The following is a 22,597-nucleotide window of genomic DNA, read 5'->3' on the forward strand; positions in this document are numbered from 1 at the left end:
TCCTTAATGTGCTGAATGTGCTCTGTCTGTGATGGACGATCTCGGTGGAGCCATGCCCAAACTCAGCCCTCATCCTCTAACCTTCCTGGTGGTCTGGCTCATGCTTCAGGCTTGGCTCCCCCAGACCCAGCTGGCATTGCCATCCCACACCGTCACTTAGGCCCTGGATGTCACTGGAACCCTTTCACCAACTGGCCAGGGTCAGGTGTGGCTGGTGCAGATGGAGATGGCTGCTGGTCAACAAATCTGTGCTCTCACTGTTCCCCCATGCAATTAGTGAATTCATTCACATTTCAATTACTTTACATCTTAATTACTCCACCATTGTCTGTCTTGAGCCAATGAGTTTTCAGGGTCATCCAGTTTTACTAAGCACGCTACCCCAAAGGCATTTTAAATTGCTATTATTGTGATTATTTCACCAATGCATTTGCAAACAGGACAGGGCTCCCTGGCACATGCCAGGACCTGCTGGGCCTCACCACATCAGCAGAAAGCTGCTGTTCTGGGTGATTGTTTGTACTGTTTTAGGAGGCTGAGTACAGTCACTCCAGAGCTCTGGAGTGACTCAGGCATCTCCCTGTGAGATGCCCTGTGCTGGCGCAGCTCCAGCTCCTGCCCTCGCTCTGCACTGCCAGTCACTGGTACCTGCTTCTCACAGGCTCTTGGTGGCACTTGTGCCACGCTGTCCACTGTCCCTCTCACAGGCAGCCCTTGAGACTGCCACGTTAGCCTTTCCTCAGGGATTAATTAACAAGTGTCCTTACTTCCACAGAAAATTGCGGAGGCTGCACCAGCAAGTCTGGAAAGGTGGCAGGGACACACGGCCAGGAACAGGAACCCTGGGAACAGCTGGGAACAGCTGCAGCTCCGGGAGGCCGGCGGTGGTGGCTGGGCACCCCTGCTCGCCCAGGCAGCCGTGCGGACACAGCCCCGGAGCCCCGGGTGACCCAGGGACGCGCTCACGGGCTGGGGCACGGGCAGCGCCCGGTCCCTGTCCCGGCAGCAGCGACCGTGTGTGGGGCTCATCCCCCTGTGCTTGTACACCGAGCGCTACCTGCACAGCGCTTTTATTGGAAATAAAAGTGGAAATAAAACTGGTGCGATCCCCGTGAGAAAAGCCTCCTGTATGTCGCCGCGCGGCACCGGTGAGCGCCGCGGGGGTGTCCCGGTACCGACCCGGGGCACCACAGCCCGTGACCCGCTGCCGTGCGGCCGCACCGCCTCCGGCCGGGCCGCTCCGCGCTGCCGGTGCCGCCGGTGCCGCCGCCCCGCCCGTTCCGCGCCGTCATTTCCGCGGCCGCGGCGCTTCCGGGTCGCGCGCGGCCCCGCGCCCGTTCCGCCGGACCCGGACCCGGAAGCGGCTGCGCGGCCCCGCGGCGGCGGCGGCGGCGCCGGTAAGTGCGGGGCGGGGGCGGCCGGGGCCGGGCTGCCAGCGCTGTCAGCCCCTCGCGGGCCCCGCGGGATGCTGTGACCGGCGGCGGCGGCGGCTGCCAGCCTGCCCGGGACGCGGCTCGGGGCACCGGGGCTCCCCGGGCGCGTCTCTCGGCGGCGGGGCGGGAGCAGCGCGGCGCGGGCGGTGCGGGGCAGGCGAGCCGGCAGCGACGGGTGGCGGGGCCAGGTGAGTGCGGCTGGAGCGGCGGGGAGCCCCGGGATGCGCCGGGGCAGCGGGAGGCACGCGGTGCCTGCGGGATCACTCCATCCCGATCCCGTGACATGTGTCCCTGTCACACGGCCCCGTGCCCGTGTCCCGGCCGCTCCTGCCGGCGCTCTGCCCTCCCCGCTGCTCCCGGCGGGCGCTTTGGGCAGCATCACGCCCAAATGCCGTTCTGAACGGGGCTCCCGGCTCTGCACCTGCCTGCCGGTGCCGCCAGAGCCGGGAGCACCACCGGGGGGGCGGGAAAGGCGTCCGGGAGACGCCGCAATGAGTTGATTTCTGTGCTAGTGGAAGTTTGGAAATTGACTAAACAGAGATGCCAGAGCCGAGCTTGGATATCCCGAGTGTTCCAGACGATTTTAGGCGTCAGGGGATTATCAGGTAGATGCAAGACTGGGAGTTAGACTCTCTCGGTTACTTTTCCAAATTCAGAACAGCTCCATTCACGGACACTTTTTTAGGTTAGATTAAAAATAAATTGAGATCAGCATGTACGTATAGACTTGTACAGAAATAACTGAAGCAGGGAACCAGTTTAGTCAATTTCCGTATCAGTCGTGTTTCAGGTCTTTATTGTAACACCCTTTCCCGGTCTGTTGGTTAAATGTTCACCCAATTGCAACAAGTAACAAATTTAAAATAACAAATAACGAATGTTAAAATAACAAGTAACAGCTACATTCTTGTTGTGCGTTTCCTTTGGATCAGTGAAGGCCTCTGCCGGTGAAGCAGCCTGGCACAGGGATCTGTGTTCTGTAGCACGAAATTTTCCCGACCATTCGAAGCTGTGAGCGTGAAAAGCACACACCTGAATGGAAAGGTCAGTTATGGCAACAAATGGCACCGCACAGGAGCCGCATACTGGTCACAGCCCCATGCAGGAGCAGCCCATTCCCATATGGCCATTCTTCTTGGAGATCACACAGTCACTGAGGTTGGAAAAAACCTCTGAGATCATCGAGTCCAGCCTCTGATTCACCACCACCTTGTCAGCCAGGCCAGAGCGCTGAGTGCCACCTCCAGTCATTCCTTGAGCACCTCAGGGTGGTGATTCCAGCAGCTCCCAGGGCATCCCCCTCCAACCCGGACAGCCCTTTGTGTGAGGAAATTCCTTCTGAGATCCAAAATTCCTTCTGACATCCGAGGCCAAATGACACTGGCTGAGAAATGGGGATGGAGCTCAGGTGTCTTCATTTCTTCCTGTTCAGGGACTGACCCTGCCCTGCATCTGGGACCCTGTCCCACACCTGGGACCCTGTCCCACACCTGGGGACCCTGTCCCACACCTGGGACCCTGTCCCACACCTGGGACCCTGTCCCACACTGGGACCCTGTCCCACACCTGGGACCCTGTCCCACACCTGGGGACCCTGTCCCACACCTGGGACCCTGTCCCACACTGGGACCCTGTCCCACACCTGGGGACCCTGTCCCACACCTGGGACCCTGTCCCACACTGGGACCCTGCCCCACACCTGGGACCCTGTCCCACACTGGGACCCTGCCCCACACCTGGGACCCTGTCCCACACTGGGACCCTGCCCCACACCTGGGGACCTGTCCCACACCTGGGGACCTGTCCCACACCTGGGGACCCTGCCCCACACTGGGACCCTGTCCCACACCTGGGGACCCTGTCCCACACTGGGACCCTGCCCCACACCTGGGGACCCTGTCCCACACCTGGGGACCCTGCCCCACACCTGGGGACCCTGCCTCACACCTGGGGACCCTGTCCCACACCTGGGGACCCTGTCCCACACCTGGGACCCTGTCCCACACTGGGACCCTGCCCCACACCTGGGACCCTGTCCCACACTGGGACCCTGTCCCACACCTGGGGACCCTGTCCCACACCTGGGACCCTGTCCCACACCTGGGGACCCTGTCCCACACCTGGGACCCTGTCCCACACTGGGACCCTGCCCCACACCTGGGACCCTGTCCCACACTGGGACCCTGCCCCACACCTGGGGACCTGTCCCACACCTGGGGACCCTGTCCCACACCTGGGGACCCTGCCCCACACTGGGACCCTGTCCCACACCTGGGGACCCTGTCCCACACTGGGACCCTGCCCCACACCTGGGGACCTGTCCCACACCTGGGGACCCTGCCTCACGCCTGGGGACCCTGCCCCACACCTGGGGACCCTGTCCCACACTGGGACCCTGTCCCACACCTGGGGACCCTGTCCCACACCTGGGGACCCTGTCCCACACTGGGACCCTGTCCCACACCTGGGGACCCTGTCCCACACTGGGACCCTGTCCCACACTGGGACCCTGTCCCACACCTGGGGACCTGCCCCACACCTGGGGACCCTGTCCCACACTGGGACCCGCCGTGCAGGGAGGGGCTGCCTCAGGGGTTCTAGCAGAGTTCTTCAGGGTGTTTCTGTTAGTCTGACACAGACTCCAGGCTGTAAAGTTTTGATATTAACTCTGTGTGTGTGTGAGCTGAGGAGCTCCATCAAACTGTGGTGCCTTGTTGTTCACTGTCTGTCAGCTCAGTTTCGTATCCCAGACAGCACAAGGGCAATCCCTATCTTGTTTGCTTATTGTCTGAGAAGTGCTGTATCTAAATCCATTATTCTGAGAGCAAAACAAAGCTCCTTGAATATGTTTTGTGTGCTCTTGAAAGAGACAGACCCAAAATTAAAAGCCAGAGGAACAGGGGATTCATCTCTTGCTGAAGAAATGTGAATCTGTCCAGTTCCATTTGACATAAAGTCCCAAAGGGGCTGAAGGTCTCAGGCATTTTTAAGTAGTTCTGATCTTCATGAGTGTTTCTTCAATCAGAAGCAGCTGGCATGCTGCTATATTTAAAAAATAAGATCATGACCATGTTTTTAATGCAATAAAAATATTTACATGCACTCGGAAGTGGAATGGCAACAACCTAAAGAAACTGACCAGGACCAAAGTGTTTGTTTTGGCGGATGCTGCTGTTTAAGGCACCCCCTGCCTGGCAGTGCCAGACCCTCCGTGGTGCTGCTGCAGAGCTGTGCAGTGGCTGTGCTGAGAGCCCCTGGGCTGGCTGGACCTGCATCGTGTCCCCAGGCAAGGCAGCTTCTGTGGGCCTGGGGACCTCTGTGTGTGTAAAACCGAAAGAGAGTAGCATCTCTCTCAGTAGCAAACAGGCAAAAAGGTAAAATGGTGAAGCTTCCTGGTTCAGTTATTTTTGAGGTTGAAGCTTGTATTGATGTTTATGAAATTTATTATGTTTTATAGGCTCTTCAATATCACGCTAAGAATTGTGAAAATAGCAGCTCTAGTCTGATATTCGAACACTGTGCTTTCATTCTCCACTCTACAGCAAGATATTTTATTTATCACAGAATTCCAGAGTGGTTTGATATCCCGTCCATCCCTGCCCTCTGGCAGGGAAGCCATTCCCTGTGTCCTGTCCCTCCATCCCCTGTATGTGATGTCTCTCCATCCTTCCTGCAGACTCCCTTCAGATGCTGAAGGTCCGTTTAGGTCCCTCCTGGGCCTTCTCTTCTCCAGGCTGAGCAATCCTCACTCTCTCAGCCCTTCCTCATAGCAGAGATGCTCCATCCCTCTGATCATTTTTGTGGCTTCCTCCAGACCCGCTCCAACAGGTTGATGGCCTTTAGGAATGTTCCAGCTCAGGAAATTGTCTTTAAAGCATTTTAGGCACATGAGTGACAGAAAGTGTTCCATGGAAAAGCACCTTTGTTGAAACTGTTCCTTCCCAGCTTTCTGTGCAGAAGTCCATCAGCTTCACCTTCCCCTAGACAGGGACTGCTGTTCCCCTGGAAAAGAGTGTTCAGCAGGAATAAAAGTGAAATGAATGCTGTGTGTTATTTACAAGGCCCTCTGGTTTTGTTTTGTTATTTTAAAGCCAGCAGCAATTAAGCTTCAGTCATGAACTCAGCTATTTTTCCTGCACAGTGATTCTCCACACGCGTGCTGTGAAATTGGGTCAGGGGGTTCCGGGGTTGTGGGTCAGCCCAGTGTGGCACTGCAGCTGTGCTGTGTGTCAGGGAACCCTGCAGACAGCAGGAGAAACCAAGCTCCATCAGAGGCATTAAAAATGGAGAGGTGTTTGGCCGTATTCAGAGAGCAGAGCCGGGCAGGAGCGGCGCTGGGAGCGCTGGATCCAGCATTCAGCACAATATCTGAATGAAAAATGACAACACTTTGTCATCTGTTCAAATTGATATTGCACTCTCGGCTGTGACAGCTGAAAAGGCCCACAGGTGCCATATAAAGAGGTGACCATGTTGTCATATTTCATTTAGGCATCCCTCTGCAAAGCCATAATTACCTAATTAGGTTGTTAATTAGGAGATTAGCATTTCGCTATATTGATAGAATGCTCTTTGCAGGCACGAGTCTAGATACAGATTTGTCTGCCCTAATTTATAATCTCTGCATTTTTTATACTTATTTATTTGCTTAAAATCTTGATGCAAGATTTCTCAGGTTAGCAGAGAATCAACTTGTCTGCAATTAAACAAAGATTTGACAAGATCAGGAAAGAGAAGAGCGAATATTTCCCATACATACCCCAATATTTTCTCCCCCCCTCTAAAGCTCAGTAATTAAAATATTGGAATTGGTGTTATTTGCATTCTGATTAGTGTGACAACAAAAGTATAGCCAAATTCCAAGCAGTCCAACAATACAGCTAGTGCCAGATTGATTTACAGGTCTGGAAATGAACAAATAATTTGTTGGAAGTTGTGTGTAATGTAGTGTTTGCTCATCATAACTTCCCAATTCCAGTCTCTCTTGTGAGAGAGCCTCTTTATATGACTGTAAATGATTATTTTCTTTTTAATGATAGGACCGGAGTGTGAGTGACAGCTTCTGCAGATAAGTATTCACTCTTAAATGCAGTTGAGCTTTTGCTGAAACATAAACTGAATGTTCGTATATTTCAGTTCACTTTCCTTTATCCTGCCTGCCCAGGACCTGTCTGTGTTTGAGGGGGTTGATTATTTTTGCTGCTGCAAATGCAGATAACCAGAACCATTTCTTGTGCAATTGCAGACAGAAGTTGACTGGGAAATTATTTCATAGAACCTGAATCATAAATTTTGAAGTATGTTCGTGCCGTCCTGTTCCTGCTTATATGACGCTGGGGGAAAAATCAATTTTTAATTCTAATCTGCCTATCTTTTTCATTAGTTTTTGAAGATCACTTTGAAGAGCTACAGTCAAGGAGGTGTTTGAGTACAGGGACTATGGAAGCCCTTGAATGATAACATGACCTGCAATGGTATACAATTTTTCCAGCTTGCTATGTTTTGAGTTTGTTAGCAATTGTCTTGGATCCAAATTGTACCTTCCACGAGTTCTGTCTTTGGAATACTTTTGTTTACTTTGAATAGGGCTTTAATTGTTTATTACTTTCTTAAGGAGAATAGTTAATTTAAACAATATTAAACAAACAAGAAACCAAAAACAAGCTACAGCTTTGCAGAACATGAGGAAAGAAGGTTTTTTTCCCCCCTACTTCTTACTTTTATAATTTGGAGATGAAGATACATTGCAGAAATTGGAGAGTTTTGTGGGGAATTTGGAACTGCTTTTGGCCATTTGAACTGGAGGACTCTTAAAACCATTCCATTCAAACTGATGGAACTTCAAAGCTGTAGCTCTTTCCTGCAGCAGAACATTTTTAGTTGCTGACAGCTTTCTCTGATTTTATTGTTTCTTGCAGCTTGCTTAGAGGTCTGTGTGTTTCAAAGCACGAAAGGCAAAAATATCAACCCTTCGTGTTTAGGGGCATGTCCTTCAGTTGGAGATGTGCTGGTGGCACCACAGGGCTTTGGTGGAGCTGTAGGGGTCTGACCTGGGGCCTGCGACCTTCCAGGGACAGGCACAGGGTGTGAAAGTGCCTGTTGGCTCTGGTGTCACCTCACCAAGGGAAATCCATAGTTCTGCTGGAAAATGTGTCAGGAGCTGCAGGAGGGAGCAGGGCTGGGGCAGTGGGTGGCACAGGGGGGCCCTGCCCCACTGCTGGCAGCTGTGCAGGTGGGACACGGCTGCCCCAGCTCTCTGCAGGTGTGGGACAGTGACAGGGACCAGCCACCTTGTGCTGGGAAGTGACAGCGAGGCATTGCGTCAGATTCCACTGTGTTCATTTAGCAAACCCAGGAAATCCATTCTGAAATAGCTGCCTTTTCCCCCAAGTGAGGAGAGCTGCTCTCAGCATTTTTCACGCTCAAGGTCAAACGTTCCCCCTGCAGCCAGCAGCGAGCAGGGCTGGCACATGGCTGCAGTCCCCCCAGTCGCTGGGTCCAGCACGGAGCTGGCTCCAGCTGTGCCTGCTGCTGTCTGCCTGACACCACGGGATGGATGGGAGGATGGCAGCCATGAGCTTCAGCTTGTCCTTTCCCCTAATCTCACACGTGCTTTGCTATCTTGTTGTCACCTCGGGTAGGTTAACATGCAGATATGATCCCTGTGTGGGGAGTTGGTGGGGGAACAGGAAAGCCAGAAATCTTCATTAAATAATTGCAGTGCATCGAGCAAGCAGGAGGGTCACAAGAACAGTTCACATGTTGTGATGATGAAGTTGCCTCCCGAAATTCAGCTGTGTTCAGCTGTGTGTTTAAGGTACAGCCTGCGTGGCTGCAGATCCTTTTCCAAGACCTTTGTGTCACCTCCTGGCAGCGGAGTCGTTTGTTAGCGTTCCTCGTTGTGCAGGGGTTATGAATGAGCCTGATCTGCATAAAGCCCTGCTTGCCTGGCTGGGAGAGCCCATCCCTGCCATAAATATAGCCGTGGGGAGCTGCAGGAGCAATACTCCTGAGAGAAATAGTGCACTGAGATGCAGCTGTCTGCTGCTGCCACAGAGTGCCCGTGAATCCTGGCAGGGCGTTCAGCCTCCTGATGGTGCCGTTGGACATTTTGGGGATGTTCTGTGCCTGCACCAGGCTGAGGGGGCTGTGCTCCCAGGGCAGGGCAGAATCACAGCAGTGGGGCCAAGAAGGGCAGAGGGAGCATTCATCCCTGGCTGTTGGTCAGACACTGTGCAGACAGTTGGATAGGTGAATAATAAAGATCAGAAGAAAGTGAAGATCTCTGTCCACCTGTGTGCTGATCACAGGTGTTTGCCAATCAGTACATCATTCAATCCCAGCCTCTGTATCCTGTTGTACAGAAATGCCAAACTCTAAAATTTTGGAGATTTCACATTGCTCTCTTCAGTTTTAGTGTTTGCACAGAGAATGTTTGACAGCTGCCTGCAAAGTGCTTTATTAAATGGTAGAATATTATTTGTATAGCACAACTATTAGAAGAACATTTATTTTTTGTTTATGATGAAAGAATGTATATGGTGCTGATGCTTAGAAGGTCCCTGAATTCTGTTAAATTCAGCTCTTCCATGAGGATGTGGTGATGGTGTGTGGGTGTAGGAGTGCAGAAGGGGTGTGCTGGCAGATCTCAACAGATCTAGACATTGACTTTGGGTCTGTGATTTTGCTGGAACCTTCAAGGTGTTTGTGTAAAGGTTTGCAAAACTGAACTTTGCTTCTTTGAGTTCTTCTCTCTCACTGGAAGTCACTGTTCCTCAGGGTGGGTCTGTGCCTTTATCAACAGAACTGGTAGAATTCTGGGGGCTACAACTACTAAATGTGGCATCAAAACCTGAACTGAATTTGGGATCTGACCTTTCTTTTTTTGTTTTTTGAAGGATATTTACTGTTCAGAGAGTTTCCACTTAGCATTAATGTGTTGATAAATTAATTTTGATGTACCTTTTTGAAAATTCGGAAGAGGAGGAAATAAAAATACATTTGTGTAAAACTTGTGTAGAATTTCCAGCGCTTTCTCAGCGTTCAGGTCTATGGGAGAGGCAGTTGCAGATGTACAGTTGGGAAGAAGCTTGGCTGATTTAGCACACCACTGTTAATGGCAGAAGTCGGGGTGCAGGGTATAAAGGTAAAACTCGCATCTGCTGTTACATGTTGTTAACTCCCTCAGCAGACATTAAATCATTTCAAGTACAATAATAGTGTGGGAGGTAAATTAACTAACCATTAACAATCTTATAAATACACAATTAACATGCCAACATTTATATGACACATTGATGGGGCAGCAGTAATTTTTGATTGGGAGTTTGCAGACCTTTCAGACGCCTGAGGCTGTTGCTTATTTAAACAAGTTTCTGCCAATTGCAGGTACATGTGGCTTTTCCTAATCAGTGAGTAGAAATAATTCAATTTAAAGAACATTCTCAACATGTGTTTTGCCATGTCCATAAGCTGTGCTTGGTTGTGTCTGTGTTTTTCAGGCCCCACTGTGCTGGTCACGCTGGTGCAGGGTCAGAGCCCTGGGCACATCAGTCCTTTGGGTGGGACCTTTGCCTTGTGGCCTCTCCCTTGGAGGACAGTGGGAACTCCCTCAGGAGCAGCCCTGCTTACTTTGATGGAAAGAGTCAGAAAATTAAAACAGAGTGTGGAGTTGTGGTGCTCTGGAGATCCCACCCAAGCTCCCACCTCCAGGCAGGGCCAGCAAAGCTCCGGGCTGTGTCCAGTTGGGCTTTGAGTGTCTCCAAGGATCCTGCTGGAGTGAATTTCACTAACAGCAGAATTTATGGGGACATAAAAAAGGGACATGGCAAAATGCATTCAGTGGTTCTGGAACAAGGCTGGCTGGTCCTTTCTGTCCCTTCCCTCTGTTAAAATACCCCAGGAGAAGGCTAGCTGCCTTTAGCAGATTTTCATGGGAAGCGACTTTGTGTGATTTGAGCAGCAGTTTTGTGAGCAGCAAGGACAGGAGATTGCTGGTGTTTCTGAATTCAAAATCCCAAGTACACACATGCAGCTCTATAAAGTGTTTTCCTCTGGTTAGAAAAGCAGTGGGGATTTCAAACTTCTGGAATTTACACGTAATCTTGCCCTGTGTGTGAGCTCAGACCGAGCCCCCTCAGGTGGAGGTGTCCCCAGGGCTCCTACTGCTGCTCACTGATGGACTTGCTGCATGAACAGGAATAATTTTTTGTTTTTCCTTTTTAGGTTATTTTCAGCAGGTAATTTTTTGATCCAGCTCAGCCCACAGCTCCACTGCCAGCTTTGGGAGATGGTGGAATTCCTGGAGCAGGTCAGGCAGGGCATGGAGCTGCCCCTTTCAGAGTCAGCCTGGGCTTGAATTAGATTGGCATCACTACAAAGCCACAGCTACAGAAAAATCAGATAACAATGTAAGCGTGGTTTGGGTTTTGTGGTTTGGGGTTTTTTTCCTTTTCCGTTTTGCCCTGTACTTTGTTTCAAAAGGCCACTTGAGTGCTCTGAATGAAATATCTTAGGTAAGTGGCAATTACTGTTCTTAAAGTGCTTCAGAGCTCAGGCGTGTGGTATTTGGTCACAGAGCTTTCTGTGTTACAGCAGTTGCCCTGCGTGAAGCACCATGCAGCAGCAGATGTTCAATATTCTGCCCTGAGACACTAATCTCTTCATGTTTAAAGCTTTTCCTGGAAATACAAAACCTGAAGAGAGTCTGTAATAAGGCACTCAAAAAGTTGGTGTGTAGATGCAGAAGCAAAACAGAAACACAGTTGTGATGGGTGAAAAGAAATCCAAAACCCTGTCGGTTTTGTAAATGGATTAGTTGGAATAGGCAGATGTTTCTGCTCTGGATTCTCTTGCCATCCTCCTGTGTGCAGCACTGTGGGGTGTTTTACCTTACAGCAGCCATGTGTTGTGGAGTGCTGGGACCTGTCCGTAGGTATCTCTCGTGTCCTGCTGTCCTGGGACTCAGGCTTCAAGCTGTCCTGCAAACCCCCTGTTCCTTAAGTGGATCTCAGCAGCCAGTGTGGCACAAATAAACTGGAGCAGAGTTAAACAGCCTGCCCTAAGTCAGTCAGGGTTTGTGCATCCCAAGTAGTGACCTTTGGGGATGGGGGTTTGAGCTGTTTGTGTTTGTTCCTGAAATGCCGCGTCTGTTGTTTCCAGGTACGTGTGTCCATGAGGCAAGATGGAGAGGAGATAGTACAGTGAGGCGGTGCCTTGTGACAGGATGGCTTTCCTGGACAACCCCACCATCATCCTGGCCCACATCCGGCAGTCGCACGTGACCAGCGATGACACGGGGATGTGCGAGATGGTCCTGATCGACCACGACGTGGACCTGGAGAAGTTCAACCCCTCCTCAGCCTGTGGGGACAGCGGGGCAGAGCCCCAGGGCAGCAATGGGGACACTCAGGGCTACGTCTACTCCCAATCCGTGGACATTACCTCAAGCTGGGACTTTGGGATCAGGCGCCGGTCGAACACAGGTGCGTGGGGTCTGCAGCAGCTCTGGCCCTCAGCCCCAGCCTCCCTGAGCCTGGACTGAGCCTGGCTGGCTGGACACACCAGAGCAGGACTAGCCTGGTGTCTGTCAGACTCCCTTTGGAGTGCTCAGGCCCTTTTAGAGAAGGATATGTAACGATTCAGTTACTTTAGTGTGCTGTCAACTGAGCCTTAATTGCTGTTTTACCTATTCCTGTACAGGGGAACATTGAGGTAGTCAGTTTTATATATATCAAAAAATTCAAATTGTGGAGACATCAAATCTAAATCCAAAGTACATGAACAGTCTTTGATATCTCTATTGTTACTGTCTGGAGGGGTGTTAACTTTTGAACAGGATAGTTATTTGCTGAGAAAAAATCTGCCTAGTGAGGCATCAAATGTATTTGTTATAAAAGAGAGGAATGAAGTTTGATGTGAGCCAACAAAGAGAATGATTTGTCTGTATTTTGTCTCTTAAAGTTTTATTTCTGAGAAAAACCTTGAGCTAGGTTTTAAGGTACCAGATTAGGAAGTTTAAGGGTGAACACCTTTGCAAAATACACTCCTTTTGTCATGGCTGGCAGAAAGCTCTCCCATGTGGTGTTTCATACAGGGGACATCCAGACTTCTGCTCAGACCCGAGGAATATTATGAGCAGGAGTTCTGTGAGGTGAAATACAGGTGAGAAGGTTGGTGTGCAGTGGTCAGTACTGACCTCTTTTTTCTGTGTCTGTATATTTTTAACAATGATTTCTGCAGGTATTATAACACCACCTAGAGCCCAGAAAGCACCTCTGTGCTCTGCTTCAGCAGGAAAATGTGTGACTGTTGGAGATACTGAAATGCCTTTTACAAGTAGGAAGTTGTGAGAGGTTCCAGAAAAGCCAGGGCACTGAGGCTCAGCTCAGGGCTGACCATTAATGAAACCACAGCTGCCTTTGGGCAGCCACCAAACTTTGGGTTTTTAACACCCAAATCTGTCACTGGCTGCCTGTGACAGTGAGCCCTCAATAATTCACATTTCTAACAGGTGCTGGCCATTCCCTCTGGTTTGGCACTGCTGTGGCACAGTCCCACAGTGAAATGGTCATTTCTGGTCAGCTCCAGGTGGAGGAACAGGATGGGCTCAGGGGAGGTGCTGACTGTGCTCTTGGACATTTGTTTTGACAGGAGTGGAAATATCAAACAGATAAAAACATGCATTATCTTGGTTCTAGTCCATGGTTTTTCCTTAATCCTTTGTTTACCTGTTCATCTAACAGATTATATTTTATGATACTAAAATTATTTATTTATATTTTCTGATAGCTCGTTTGGAAGGAAAGGGCTTTGGAAGGTAATTTTGAGTTACAGTGTGGGCAGTAACTAGTACAAATGTGGAGCTTTTCTTTCAGAATAAAATATCTATGCTACAACAGTGTTTTCCCAATATTTAAATTTATGAGAAGGGATATTTTTCTTATTTCATTAAGAGGAAGCTACCTAGAGGTATTCAGGTTCTAGCATTGTGTTGTTAATGGCAGATACTTATCAAAGTCCCCATTTTGCTTGTACCTTAAACTGCTTGCTACAGCTGTTAAACTTCAAAGAAGTATTTTTTTATCAGTTCCCTCATTGACAGTTTTTATGGGGAAAAAAAAATTACTTCCTTGTCCACAATTCAGTTCAAAGACCCAAATGTAAAAGAATAATAACAGAAGGGACAGAAAATATTTATTAATGTTTTTTAATTGCTGGAAAGGCTCAGGGAACTCCACTTGTATCCAAAACTTGTCAGAGTAATTTAGCATTTTAGAATCTCTTCTACAAACCCATTTTAGTTAATGAATTATCTCAATACATCAAAATTGCTAATATATCCAGCAAATAGTTTCCTCTGGGGATCAGCACTGTTAGTTTTACTTCCCAGTCTAATCTGCTTATTTTGAGTGGACAACATCAGTGGTTTCTTGGGGTCATTGTCTCGGGTGCCTTCCATCAGGTTTTTCCCCCCAGGAAGTCCTACAGTTAACAAAAAAGGTGATTTAAGTTGTTGTCTGGTACTCTGGGCTGAAAGTTCTTGGGTATCAGAACTATTTGGGGCTTTTTTTTCCAACCATATTTTGAAGATGGAGTCAAAATATATGTAAAGAAATGTTATATTCATTTTAGGATTTGACTAATGTTGTGAAGATACAAATCATTTATTTTACTACCTATAAACTGTTTCAGCCTACTGAAGAAAAAGCTGTGCTAATTTATATCGCTTTGACATTTTATAATTTTCATGATTTTTAGATAAAGGATTTTATATTTAAAACTTTAATAGTCTAGTCTGAGTTCATTTATCTTTAATTTTTGAAACGGGTAGAGTAATTCATAACAGTAATTTTATTCCTGTAATGTAATATTCACTTCAGTTCATTTGTGCATTAAAATTCCTTTAAGACCGTTATTAATGATTTATATAATGAAATGTCATATTAATCACAGAAGTTTTCACATTTTATTATTCTCTTCCATGTTAATACTATCTTTATGATCTCTATTAATGTTTTATATCCTCTAATTTCAATTATAAATCAAGAACATTTTCATGTTTTTGTTGGTATTTGCTTTTCAGGGGTGCCACCTTTAAAATTTTATGACTTTTCCCCCTACATATGCAGTATAAAACATCTTTATTCATATAAAGGTAGTTAATTATGTCTTTGTTTATAGTAAACTTTCATTGACAAACTTATAGTTGTAATATTTCTTTTCAAGCTCAGAGACTAGAACGTCTGCGGAAAGAGAGACAAAATCAAATAAAATGCAAAAACGTTCAGTGGAAAGACAGAAATACTTCTTGCTCAGGTAAAATAAAATATCTCTTATTTTCCTACTGTTTTTATTCCTGCCTCTGATGGTTACAGCATCTGCAGTTTGTAATTTTCCCCTAGGGTTTTTAGCATTGAGAAAATGCCAATTCTTTGTGCTGTCCTGGGTGGCAGCCCTGGCCAGGGCACTCAGGGGTTAACAGAGCAGGGGAGAGGAGAGGTGTTGGGCAGCCAGTTTGGGTTCTGGGGTTATGGGGTGGGCTCTGCACCCTGAGGCGTCCCTGGCCCAAATCCATTCCCAAAAAATCCCCAAATCCATTCCCAAAAAATCCCCAAAATTCCCAAGAAACCCCGGATCCATTCCCAAAAAATCCCCAAAATTCCCAAGAAACCCCGGATCCATTCCCAAAAAATCCCCAAAGGGGGTCACTGTGTCTGTCCCTCGGGGCTCCCAGGGGCCCGGGCAGAGCCCTGGTGGCACAGTGGGGACAGCAGTGCCTCTGCCCAGGGCTCTGCACACCAGGGTCTCCAGGGCACTTCCCAGCCACTTCCAGCAGTGGCTGGCACTCTGGGTGCCATGGAGGATTTTGTAGTTTACTTGTGCAGAGTATTTTTGTAGCTACTTCTTTAGATAAGGTGCAAATCCTAAGAAATAAAAGGTATATGTATGATCTGCTTAAATGCAAGCATAATAAATACTGGCTTGGCTTATCTCGCCTTTCCTTGGTAAAACTATTATCACTGCTTTCTCGAAAAATACTAAATTCTATTTTTGTTAATTATATATTTAAGTATTTGTGACTGGATGTTCTACATAGTTTAAATTGTAATATATGAAATTACAAATCTGTCTCCATTTTCCTATTTTAGAGCTCAAGCTGGTTTCTATTTCTGTTGTATTTGACAGACACGCAAACCTTTGTATGGTCTGTCATGCCTGCTTCTTTCAAAATTTGTGTATATCTTAATGAGGTCCCTCTGTAATCTCCCTTTTTTTGCCTAATTCCTCCTCTCTCCGTGGCTGTCATTTGCAGAACGTTCTCCAGCACTCTAATGTCTTTTCAGAGGAGTGAACAAAGCTGCTCACACGAGCAGCACAGCCACACTAATCCTTAATTCAGTGTTCAGCTGTGTTGGATACCCCTGTTAATGCATTCTGAAATGTTTTTGCCTTTCTCCTTCTGTAAGCAGAGTTGTAGGTTTTAAAGGTTAATCTACCATAACCTCCACCTCCTTGCTCAGTATTTTATAGCATTTGGCTGATGATGATGCAGATCCTCCTGTGTCTCCTGCACTCTGAGGGTTCCTGTGCAGCCCCTGCTGCCCCTGGGGGCTCTGTGCTCACAGCCCCTTCCCCAGCAGCCACACTTGTCCCCTCGGAGGAATGGGCAGGCAAATGGATCCGTCCCTGCCTGCTGCAGAGCACATTTAAATAAAAAATAAACAAGTTCCACAAAAGCTCCAGGCTCGGGGCTGCTGGCAGAACTGGTTTTCCTTCTGTGCTTGGCCACTGAGATCTGAGTGCTTCTCCCTTACTGGCATGAACAACACGGCAGCAAGGAGAGGGAGGAGCCCTTCAGGATATCCTCTGGACCTTTACATCTTACATTCCTTCATCAGGATATCCTCTGGACCTTTACATCTTACAGTCCTTCATCAGGTTATCCTCTGGACCTTTACATCTTACATTCCTTCATTTCAGAGCATATAAAATGCAAATTAGCAATGTGTCAAGGAAATCCTTCCAAAGTCTTGCATTCAGCCCATACTGACATGCAAGAATACAGAATAGCTCTAGATAAAAACTTGCTTTTTCACTTGTATGAGTAAAACCATTGTATTGGATCCCAGTGTCCTTTCCAAGCGCCCAAGAATTATCAGTTAAAGGTAATACTCCAATATAATGCTTTAGATTTTTTTTTAAAAAATCAAGTACAACTGCTTGCTGAAAAACCAAAACAACCTAATGGAGTTAAAGTGGCCACATTGAAAGGGATTAAATCAAGCTTTTTTGGTTAATTGCAGCCTCTCACAAGCCCACTGGGGATCTCTCAGTGCCAGTATTTAGCACCTCTGCCAACTGCCTGAATTTTAAGGCAATCTGCTGATAAAAATAAATGGAGCTTTTGACTAGTTATCATTTGACAGGTTTTAATTTTGCACTCTAAGAAATGAATCAAGTCCCTGCAGATCAAGTGCCAGGTCATTCCCTCTTGGGAGCAGTTCCATTTCCCTGGAGAAGCAAGATGTGGATCTGTGAGCTGTGGGGACCCGAGGGCAGGAGAGCTGGGCTGGGCTCTGGGCAGTGATGGATGGAGGCTGGGGCTCTGGCTCCTGGAGCAGCTGTGGGAAACCTTGGCCAGCTTCAGTCACAGCTCCCTGCAGATGAGACCCCTTGGAACTCATGTGCTGACACACCCAGGCTCTGTCCTGATTTCATAGTGGCTTTGTAACATAGCAAGTCCTATTTTCTAGGGTTTTTTAAAGTAAATTGGAAGCTGAGCTGTTGTTGGAAATTCAGCCGTGTGCTTTCTTCACATAAAAAGGCTTTTATGAGCCTTCACAGACCACACAAAGACCTCCTGAACTTGCATCCCCTTTGTTTTTAGAAAGCTTTTTTGTTTTATTTGTTCAGACTGTTGATCTGGAATGGTGGTTTCAGGTTTGATATTTTTATGGAGGGAGGCCATATCCAGTCCCCCATGAGAAGTGGCATGTGCAGAGCTGCTCCTGTGGCTGGGCTGGTGCCAGGCTGCAGCTGGCAGGGTGTCACTGCAGGGCAGGGCTGCTGTGCCAGTGCCAGGCAGGCTCAGTGCCAGCTCTGCTGCTCCTGGGGCAGCAGCTCCTTCCCTTCCTGTTCCCTGCTCCTTTAGGAGAAGGTAGGCAAGCAGAGAGGCCAGGAATGTGCCATTCTCTTCAATGTTATCTGACTCGACTGGGTCTCACACTGACCAGTTCTGTTCTCTGTGCAGGAAAAACTCACCTTTTTCTCAGCCTAAACAGGAGCATCACTCAGGCTTCTTAATGGTTTCATGTCTTTGGGCTATGAAAGAGTGGTGGTAGATCCTGCCCTGCTGAAGCATTTGTAGGTTTATTTATTTGATTTTGTGCTCCCTCTTATGATGTTATCTCTGTGTGGTGAGCAGCAGCCTCTGTACATCTCCTCACACCATGCCTCTAATCTCTTTTCTGATCTGCAGCAGAGGAGCTGAGCTCACTGTTTGAAAAGAAGAATTTTAGGGTGAAATCCCCATGTTCTGGGAAGCAGTCCATCCTCTCTGTGAGACTGGAGCAGTGCCCACTGCAGCTCAACAACCCCTTCAATGAGTACTCCAAATTCGACGGCAAGGTGAGAATGGGGGGCTCTGCCAGGTGCCAGGGTGCCAGGCGCTGCCCCTGGGCTGTGCCAGGGTGCCAGGCACTGCCCCTGGGCTGTGCCAGGGTGCCAGGCACTGCCCCTGGGCTGTGCCAGGGTGCCAGGCACTGCCCCTGGGCCGTGCCAGGGTGCCAGGCACTGCTCCTGGGCTGTGCCAGGGTGCCAGGCACTGCCCCTGGGCTGTGCCAGGGTGCCAGGCACTGCCCCTGGGCCGTGCCAGGGTGCCAGGCACTGCTCCTGGGCTGTGCCAGGGTGCCAGGCGCTGCCCCTGGGCTGTGCCAGGGTGCCAGGCACTGCCCCTGGGCTGTGCCCGGGCGCCAGGCGCTGCCCCTGGGCTGTGCCCGGGCGCCAGGCGCTGCCCCTGGGCTGTGCCAGGGTGCCAGGCACTGCCCCTGGGCTGTGCCCGGGCGCCAGGCGCTGCCCCTGGGCTGTGCCAGGGTGCCAGGCGCTGCCCCTGGGCTGTGCCAGGGTGCCAGGCACTGCACCTCAGTGCTCTATGAGAGTGGGAGCAGCCATGGTCCGTTTTGAGAGTGGAAAACTGAGGTATCAGCAGGTAGTATCCAAGGCAAAAAGAAGCACTAATCCATGTATTTCTGCACTAGTGCTGATTTGTGTAACACAGGGAGGAGATTGCCTGCAAACCTGGCAGGTTGTGGGGGTCAGGGGATGGATCTGATATTGCTCAGACTGAGGGATAAATGTCTTCCCTGAACTCCACATTGTCAGGTATTTTTCTCTTTCATCAACTCTGAAAGCTGAAATATAAACACTGATGTGATGGATCATTGTCATATTGTTCCAAAACAAGTATAAATACTCCACAGATCTGTTTTCTACTGGATTTGTTTGTGGAATCTCCTGTGGGAGGATGGAGTTTGAGCTTCATTACCATCGTGATGGAAGAATTTCATATTCTGTTAGGTGTTCCTGAAGTGGAAAGTCAGATCCATAATTCCACTGACATTTCTCAGAGGATCTGGAATATTTGGGAAATGGTAACCTTCAGACCACGAAATTCACATGCAAAAGCTCCTCTTTGTGATTTTATGTTATTAGCATGTGGCAATTAGTGCTAACTCAGGTTTTTAGGATTCCTGGCCTCATTAATGAGTGACAGCAGCACTTTCATGGTGACAGCACCAAGAGGCCTTTTTTCTAAACTCTGGGTTTGTTGTCCTTGTGCCACGAAATTTCAGTTGGGCAAACATTTAAATGAGCTCTCATGTCATGTATAGGGGAAGTAAAAGTCAAATACTTCTTTTTTAAGAGAATTCTGTTATAATTCAGTCTGAAACTTGAGATACTTCAGCATTTTTCCTTCCCTCTTTGGTAATCCAAGCTAATCTTTACTGTATTAATTGTAGTTGTCTATAATGCACATCTCAATTTTCACCTTTTAAAGTCCGATACATTTAGCAGGTTGCACTCTGCCTGTCAGTTTGAGAGGTTGAGGAAATACCTCAGTGTCACTCAGCTGTGATTTGCAGGGTCTGATATGAAATATCTCAGATATGATCTTCAAATCAAAATACCTTCTTTACAATCCAAAATAATTGAATGTGCATTTTGTTGAGTATAATCTCACTATATTAATTTTAACACCATTGTTTCTATTACACTGTTAGGCTATCAATAGTTTGCATATAAATTTTATTCTCTATGGCTCTGTATGTGTTATCTAGTTTAATGCTTGGCTGACCATCTGAGATATAGAAGAAACATAACTCCAGTTGTGAGTTATTTTATTTCAGTTCTCAGGTATTTTCAGTCAGTAAAAACACTAAAAATCATCGAGGTTTTAAAAATTATTTTTAATGACAAATCATATGTCTTGTATTTATTTTTTTTTATAATAGATGAACAGTATTTCACAGAAATATAATTCTTTCAGGGAATAGTGCATGACTTATTTACATAATTAACAGAGCTGTGTATCTCTGGGGGAAATGGTACATAATTGGGGAAGGGGGGGTGAGGAAGGGCTGGGGGCCTAATTAGACATGTCTTAAAGACACCCTAGTTAATTATGTACTTACTCAGAGGGTCACAGTGGCTCTCAGATCTTTAGGGCTATAACCAGACCTTTGGTTTGTCCGTAGTTTGGTAGTGCAGGTTTCAGGGTGCTCAGCAACACTCCTGGTGTGTGCCCAGGAGCTCAGGGCTGTGCCTGGGCTCTGTCGCTGTGTGTGCTCCTGCTCCTGCCTGGCCTCACCCTGATCAGGTCTGAAACCCCACAAATCCTCCTGGGCTCCCCTTCCCTGTCCCCCTGCGCTGTGTTCAGCCCAGCAGCTCACCCAGAGCCTGGCGTGGGCTGTGCTGCCAGCCTGGGCACTGCTCACATCCTGCAGGTGTTTCCTGCCAGATTTACTGTGTCTTTCATAACCACTTCTGTGATTTTATGAAACAGTAAAATTTTAAAGCGCTCTAATTTCTTCCTGTCCTGATCACTTCATTAATTATCAAAACAGTAGAGAATATGGCTTGTGAAATACAGCTGCAGGGAGGCATTCTAAGCAACTCAGGAATCCACACAACTGCCCCACCAGTACCCAGGACAGATTTGTGCTCTTCTGTACATTGTAAAACCTTAGCTCTTAACAGAAGCCACACATACAGTAGCTACTCTCAACTCTTTCTTCAAGTTTTTCCCTAAATAGTTAAAGTAAACCTCAGTTCTGGATCTGTTTTCATCTTTTGCAAAGCACACGGGTTGTACTTCTTGGTTAATAAATCTTATATACTCTTTCTAAGAATTTTGTATTGAAAGAACCTTTAGTTCTTTGTAATTCCTTCAGGTGTCATTGGAATAGAAAATTACTCGGAGGCTTAAGAAATCACTGGCCAAATTGATTTCTTTTATCTGCATGAAAACTAAATGATCATATATTTGATAAATAAATTTATGTATATTTCTGTCTACAGGACTTGGAAAATCAAGTTTTGACAGTTGATTGTTCCAACTTGCTGAGTTTCAATAATGCTGGGGAGAAAAGGCTCTGTGTAAGCCAGAGCTGAAAGTGCTGTGCAGGTGGCACAGGTGGCGCAGAGGAGGGTGCTGGTGGCTCCTGGCAGTGACTCTGCTGAGATTCAGTGCTCAGGCAGGACAGCTGCAGAGGAGATCAAAAATGGAAGGAAGCAATTGTCTGGCCCTAGAGTGAACCTGGGTTAGGAGGCCAAAAGCCTTTCCTACAGGCAGACCAGATGTTCTCAAGATATTTTTATTTCTGCTTTCATGACTGTCTGCAATGGAGTTAGAAGGAAGTTTGGCTTTTCTGCTCTTATGGAGTTCTCTGGTGTTTGCGGGGCTACTGGAGATAATTTAACTGAAAATTGGTCAATGTGATTTCTGGGTGGACAAATGCTAAAAATCCTTTGGTGAGGAGTGGTGCCTCTCTGTAGGGCCACAATGTTTCTTGTGGCTAATTTTGGTAATGGGTTAAAAAACAACAATTTCTCATGTAGCAACTGTTTTAAAAATGATGCTGTAGCAAGCATGGGGGAAGGGATAATTCATGAGTGCTAATTGCTTGGCTGTTAATTTTCATAAGTGTTGATAGAAGCAGTTCCTTAAATTAAACTTTGTTTAAAATGTATCAGGGGAAATATTCCACAATGTCGGGCCCGAAGTGAAAATTAATATGAATGCTGTGGCAATTAACACGTACTGGTTAATAGCTTTTAGCAGCATTTTGGGATGATAGTCCTTAAATACATTTTTGCATGCTGCTCTTGTTTCAGTCTTGTTTGACTGTATGTCTGCATAATCACGAACAAATGTTTTCCACAATCCCCAGTATTAAATAGCTTTACTTAAAGAAAGTAGATAAAGAACTTAAGAAAGAAGCAATACTGCTTTAATTAAAATGGAAAATGTGTAAAATAATTAATCCAGGATTAAGATCTCTGTGTGGAAAAAAATGCATTTTTTTATTTCAGTGTTTTGCCCCTAAGCTGAGTGAAAGGATTCTCATTTTAATCCAGCCAAAATGAGTTTGCATAGGGGCTGTTGGTGAAGCATTTGCTTGTTCTGCCAGTTGTAGTGGTTTATTTGCCACCTGCACGCTGCTCCCTGAGCTGGGGAATTGATGCTGGGACACTGCTGTGCTGGGCTGGGCTGCACTGCTGCTGCTCTGTGTGGTCATTTATATTACATAAATATTATTCCAGGAGTATGGGATACTCTGTTCACAGTGGTTATCCCCCTGCCGCTTTCATATTTCCATAGGAATCCCAAAATGTGCAGCTCAGAGAGGGATTATACCTCTCTGTGCTGAAAATTGTATTTTAAATGCCAGAACCATAACTGCATGGGATAACACTTTTCAGGAATCGTGCTCGGTTTTACTGAGGTGTGAAAATATTTTAAAGAGCTTTTTAAAATTCCACTTTTATGAGAGGCTCGAGGTGCCTTTGGCTTCCTTACTGGGAAAAATAATAAATAGGTGCTATTAAAGGCCAGTGCTGGTCTTGTAAAGTAAAGGCCACCACAGTATCTTTACTCAAAATGT

General features: G+C 47.4%; 1 protein-coding gene across 6 annotated transcripts in view; it reads left to right on the forward strand.

Moving 5' to 3' along the window:
• Positions 1–1,340: 1,340 nt before the first annotated feature.
• Positions 1,341–22,597, forward strand: part of MAPKAP1 (MAPK associated protein 1) — an 80,578-nt gene continuing 59,321 nt past the window's right edge. For 3 of the 6 annotated variants that reach the window (XR_004061221.1, XR_004061222.1, XM_030961444.1), the window contains exons 1-6: positions 1,378–1,397; positions 2,366–2,477; positions 10,659–10,843; positions 11,595–11,917; positions 14,661–14,750; positions 17,914–18,062. Coding sequence is in view for 4 of the 6 variants with exons in the window: in XM_030961444.1 (XP_030817304.1) it covers positions 11,659–11,917; positions 14,661–14,750; positions 17,914–18,062 (498 nt within the window). In the remaining 2 variants the exon portion in view is untranslated. Of the gene's footprint in view, positions 1,398–1,693; positions 2,478–6,814; positions 6,908–10,658; positions 10,844–11,594; positions 11,918–14,660; positions 14,751–17,913; positions 18,063–22,597 lie in introns of those variants that run through there. The other 3 variants (XM_030961440.1, XM_030961442.1, XM_030961443.1) reach the window with 3 other exon arrangements.

This window comes from Camarhynchus parvulus, chromosome 17, assembly GCF_901933205.1.
Source record: "Camarhynchus parvulus chromosome 17, STF_HiC, whole genome shotgun sequence".
NCBI classification, from domain to species: domain Eukaryota; kingdom Metazoa; phylum Chordata; class Aves; order Passeriformes; family Thraupidae; genus Camarhynchus; species Camarhynchus parvulus.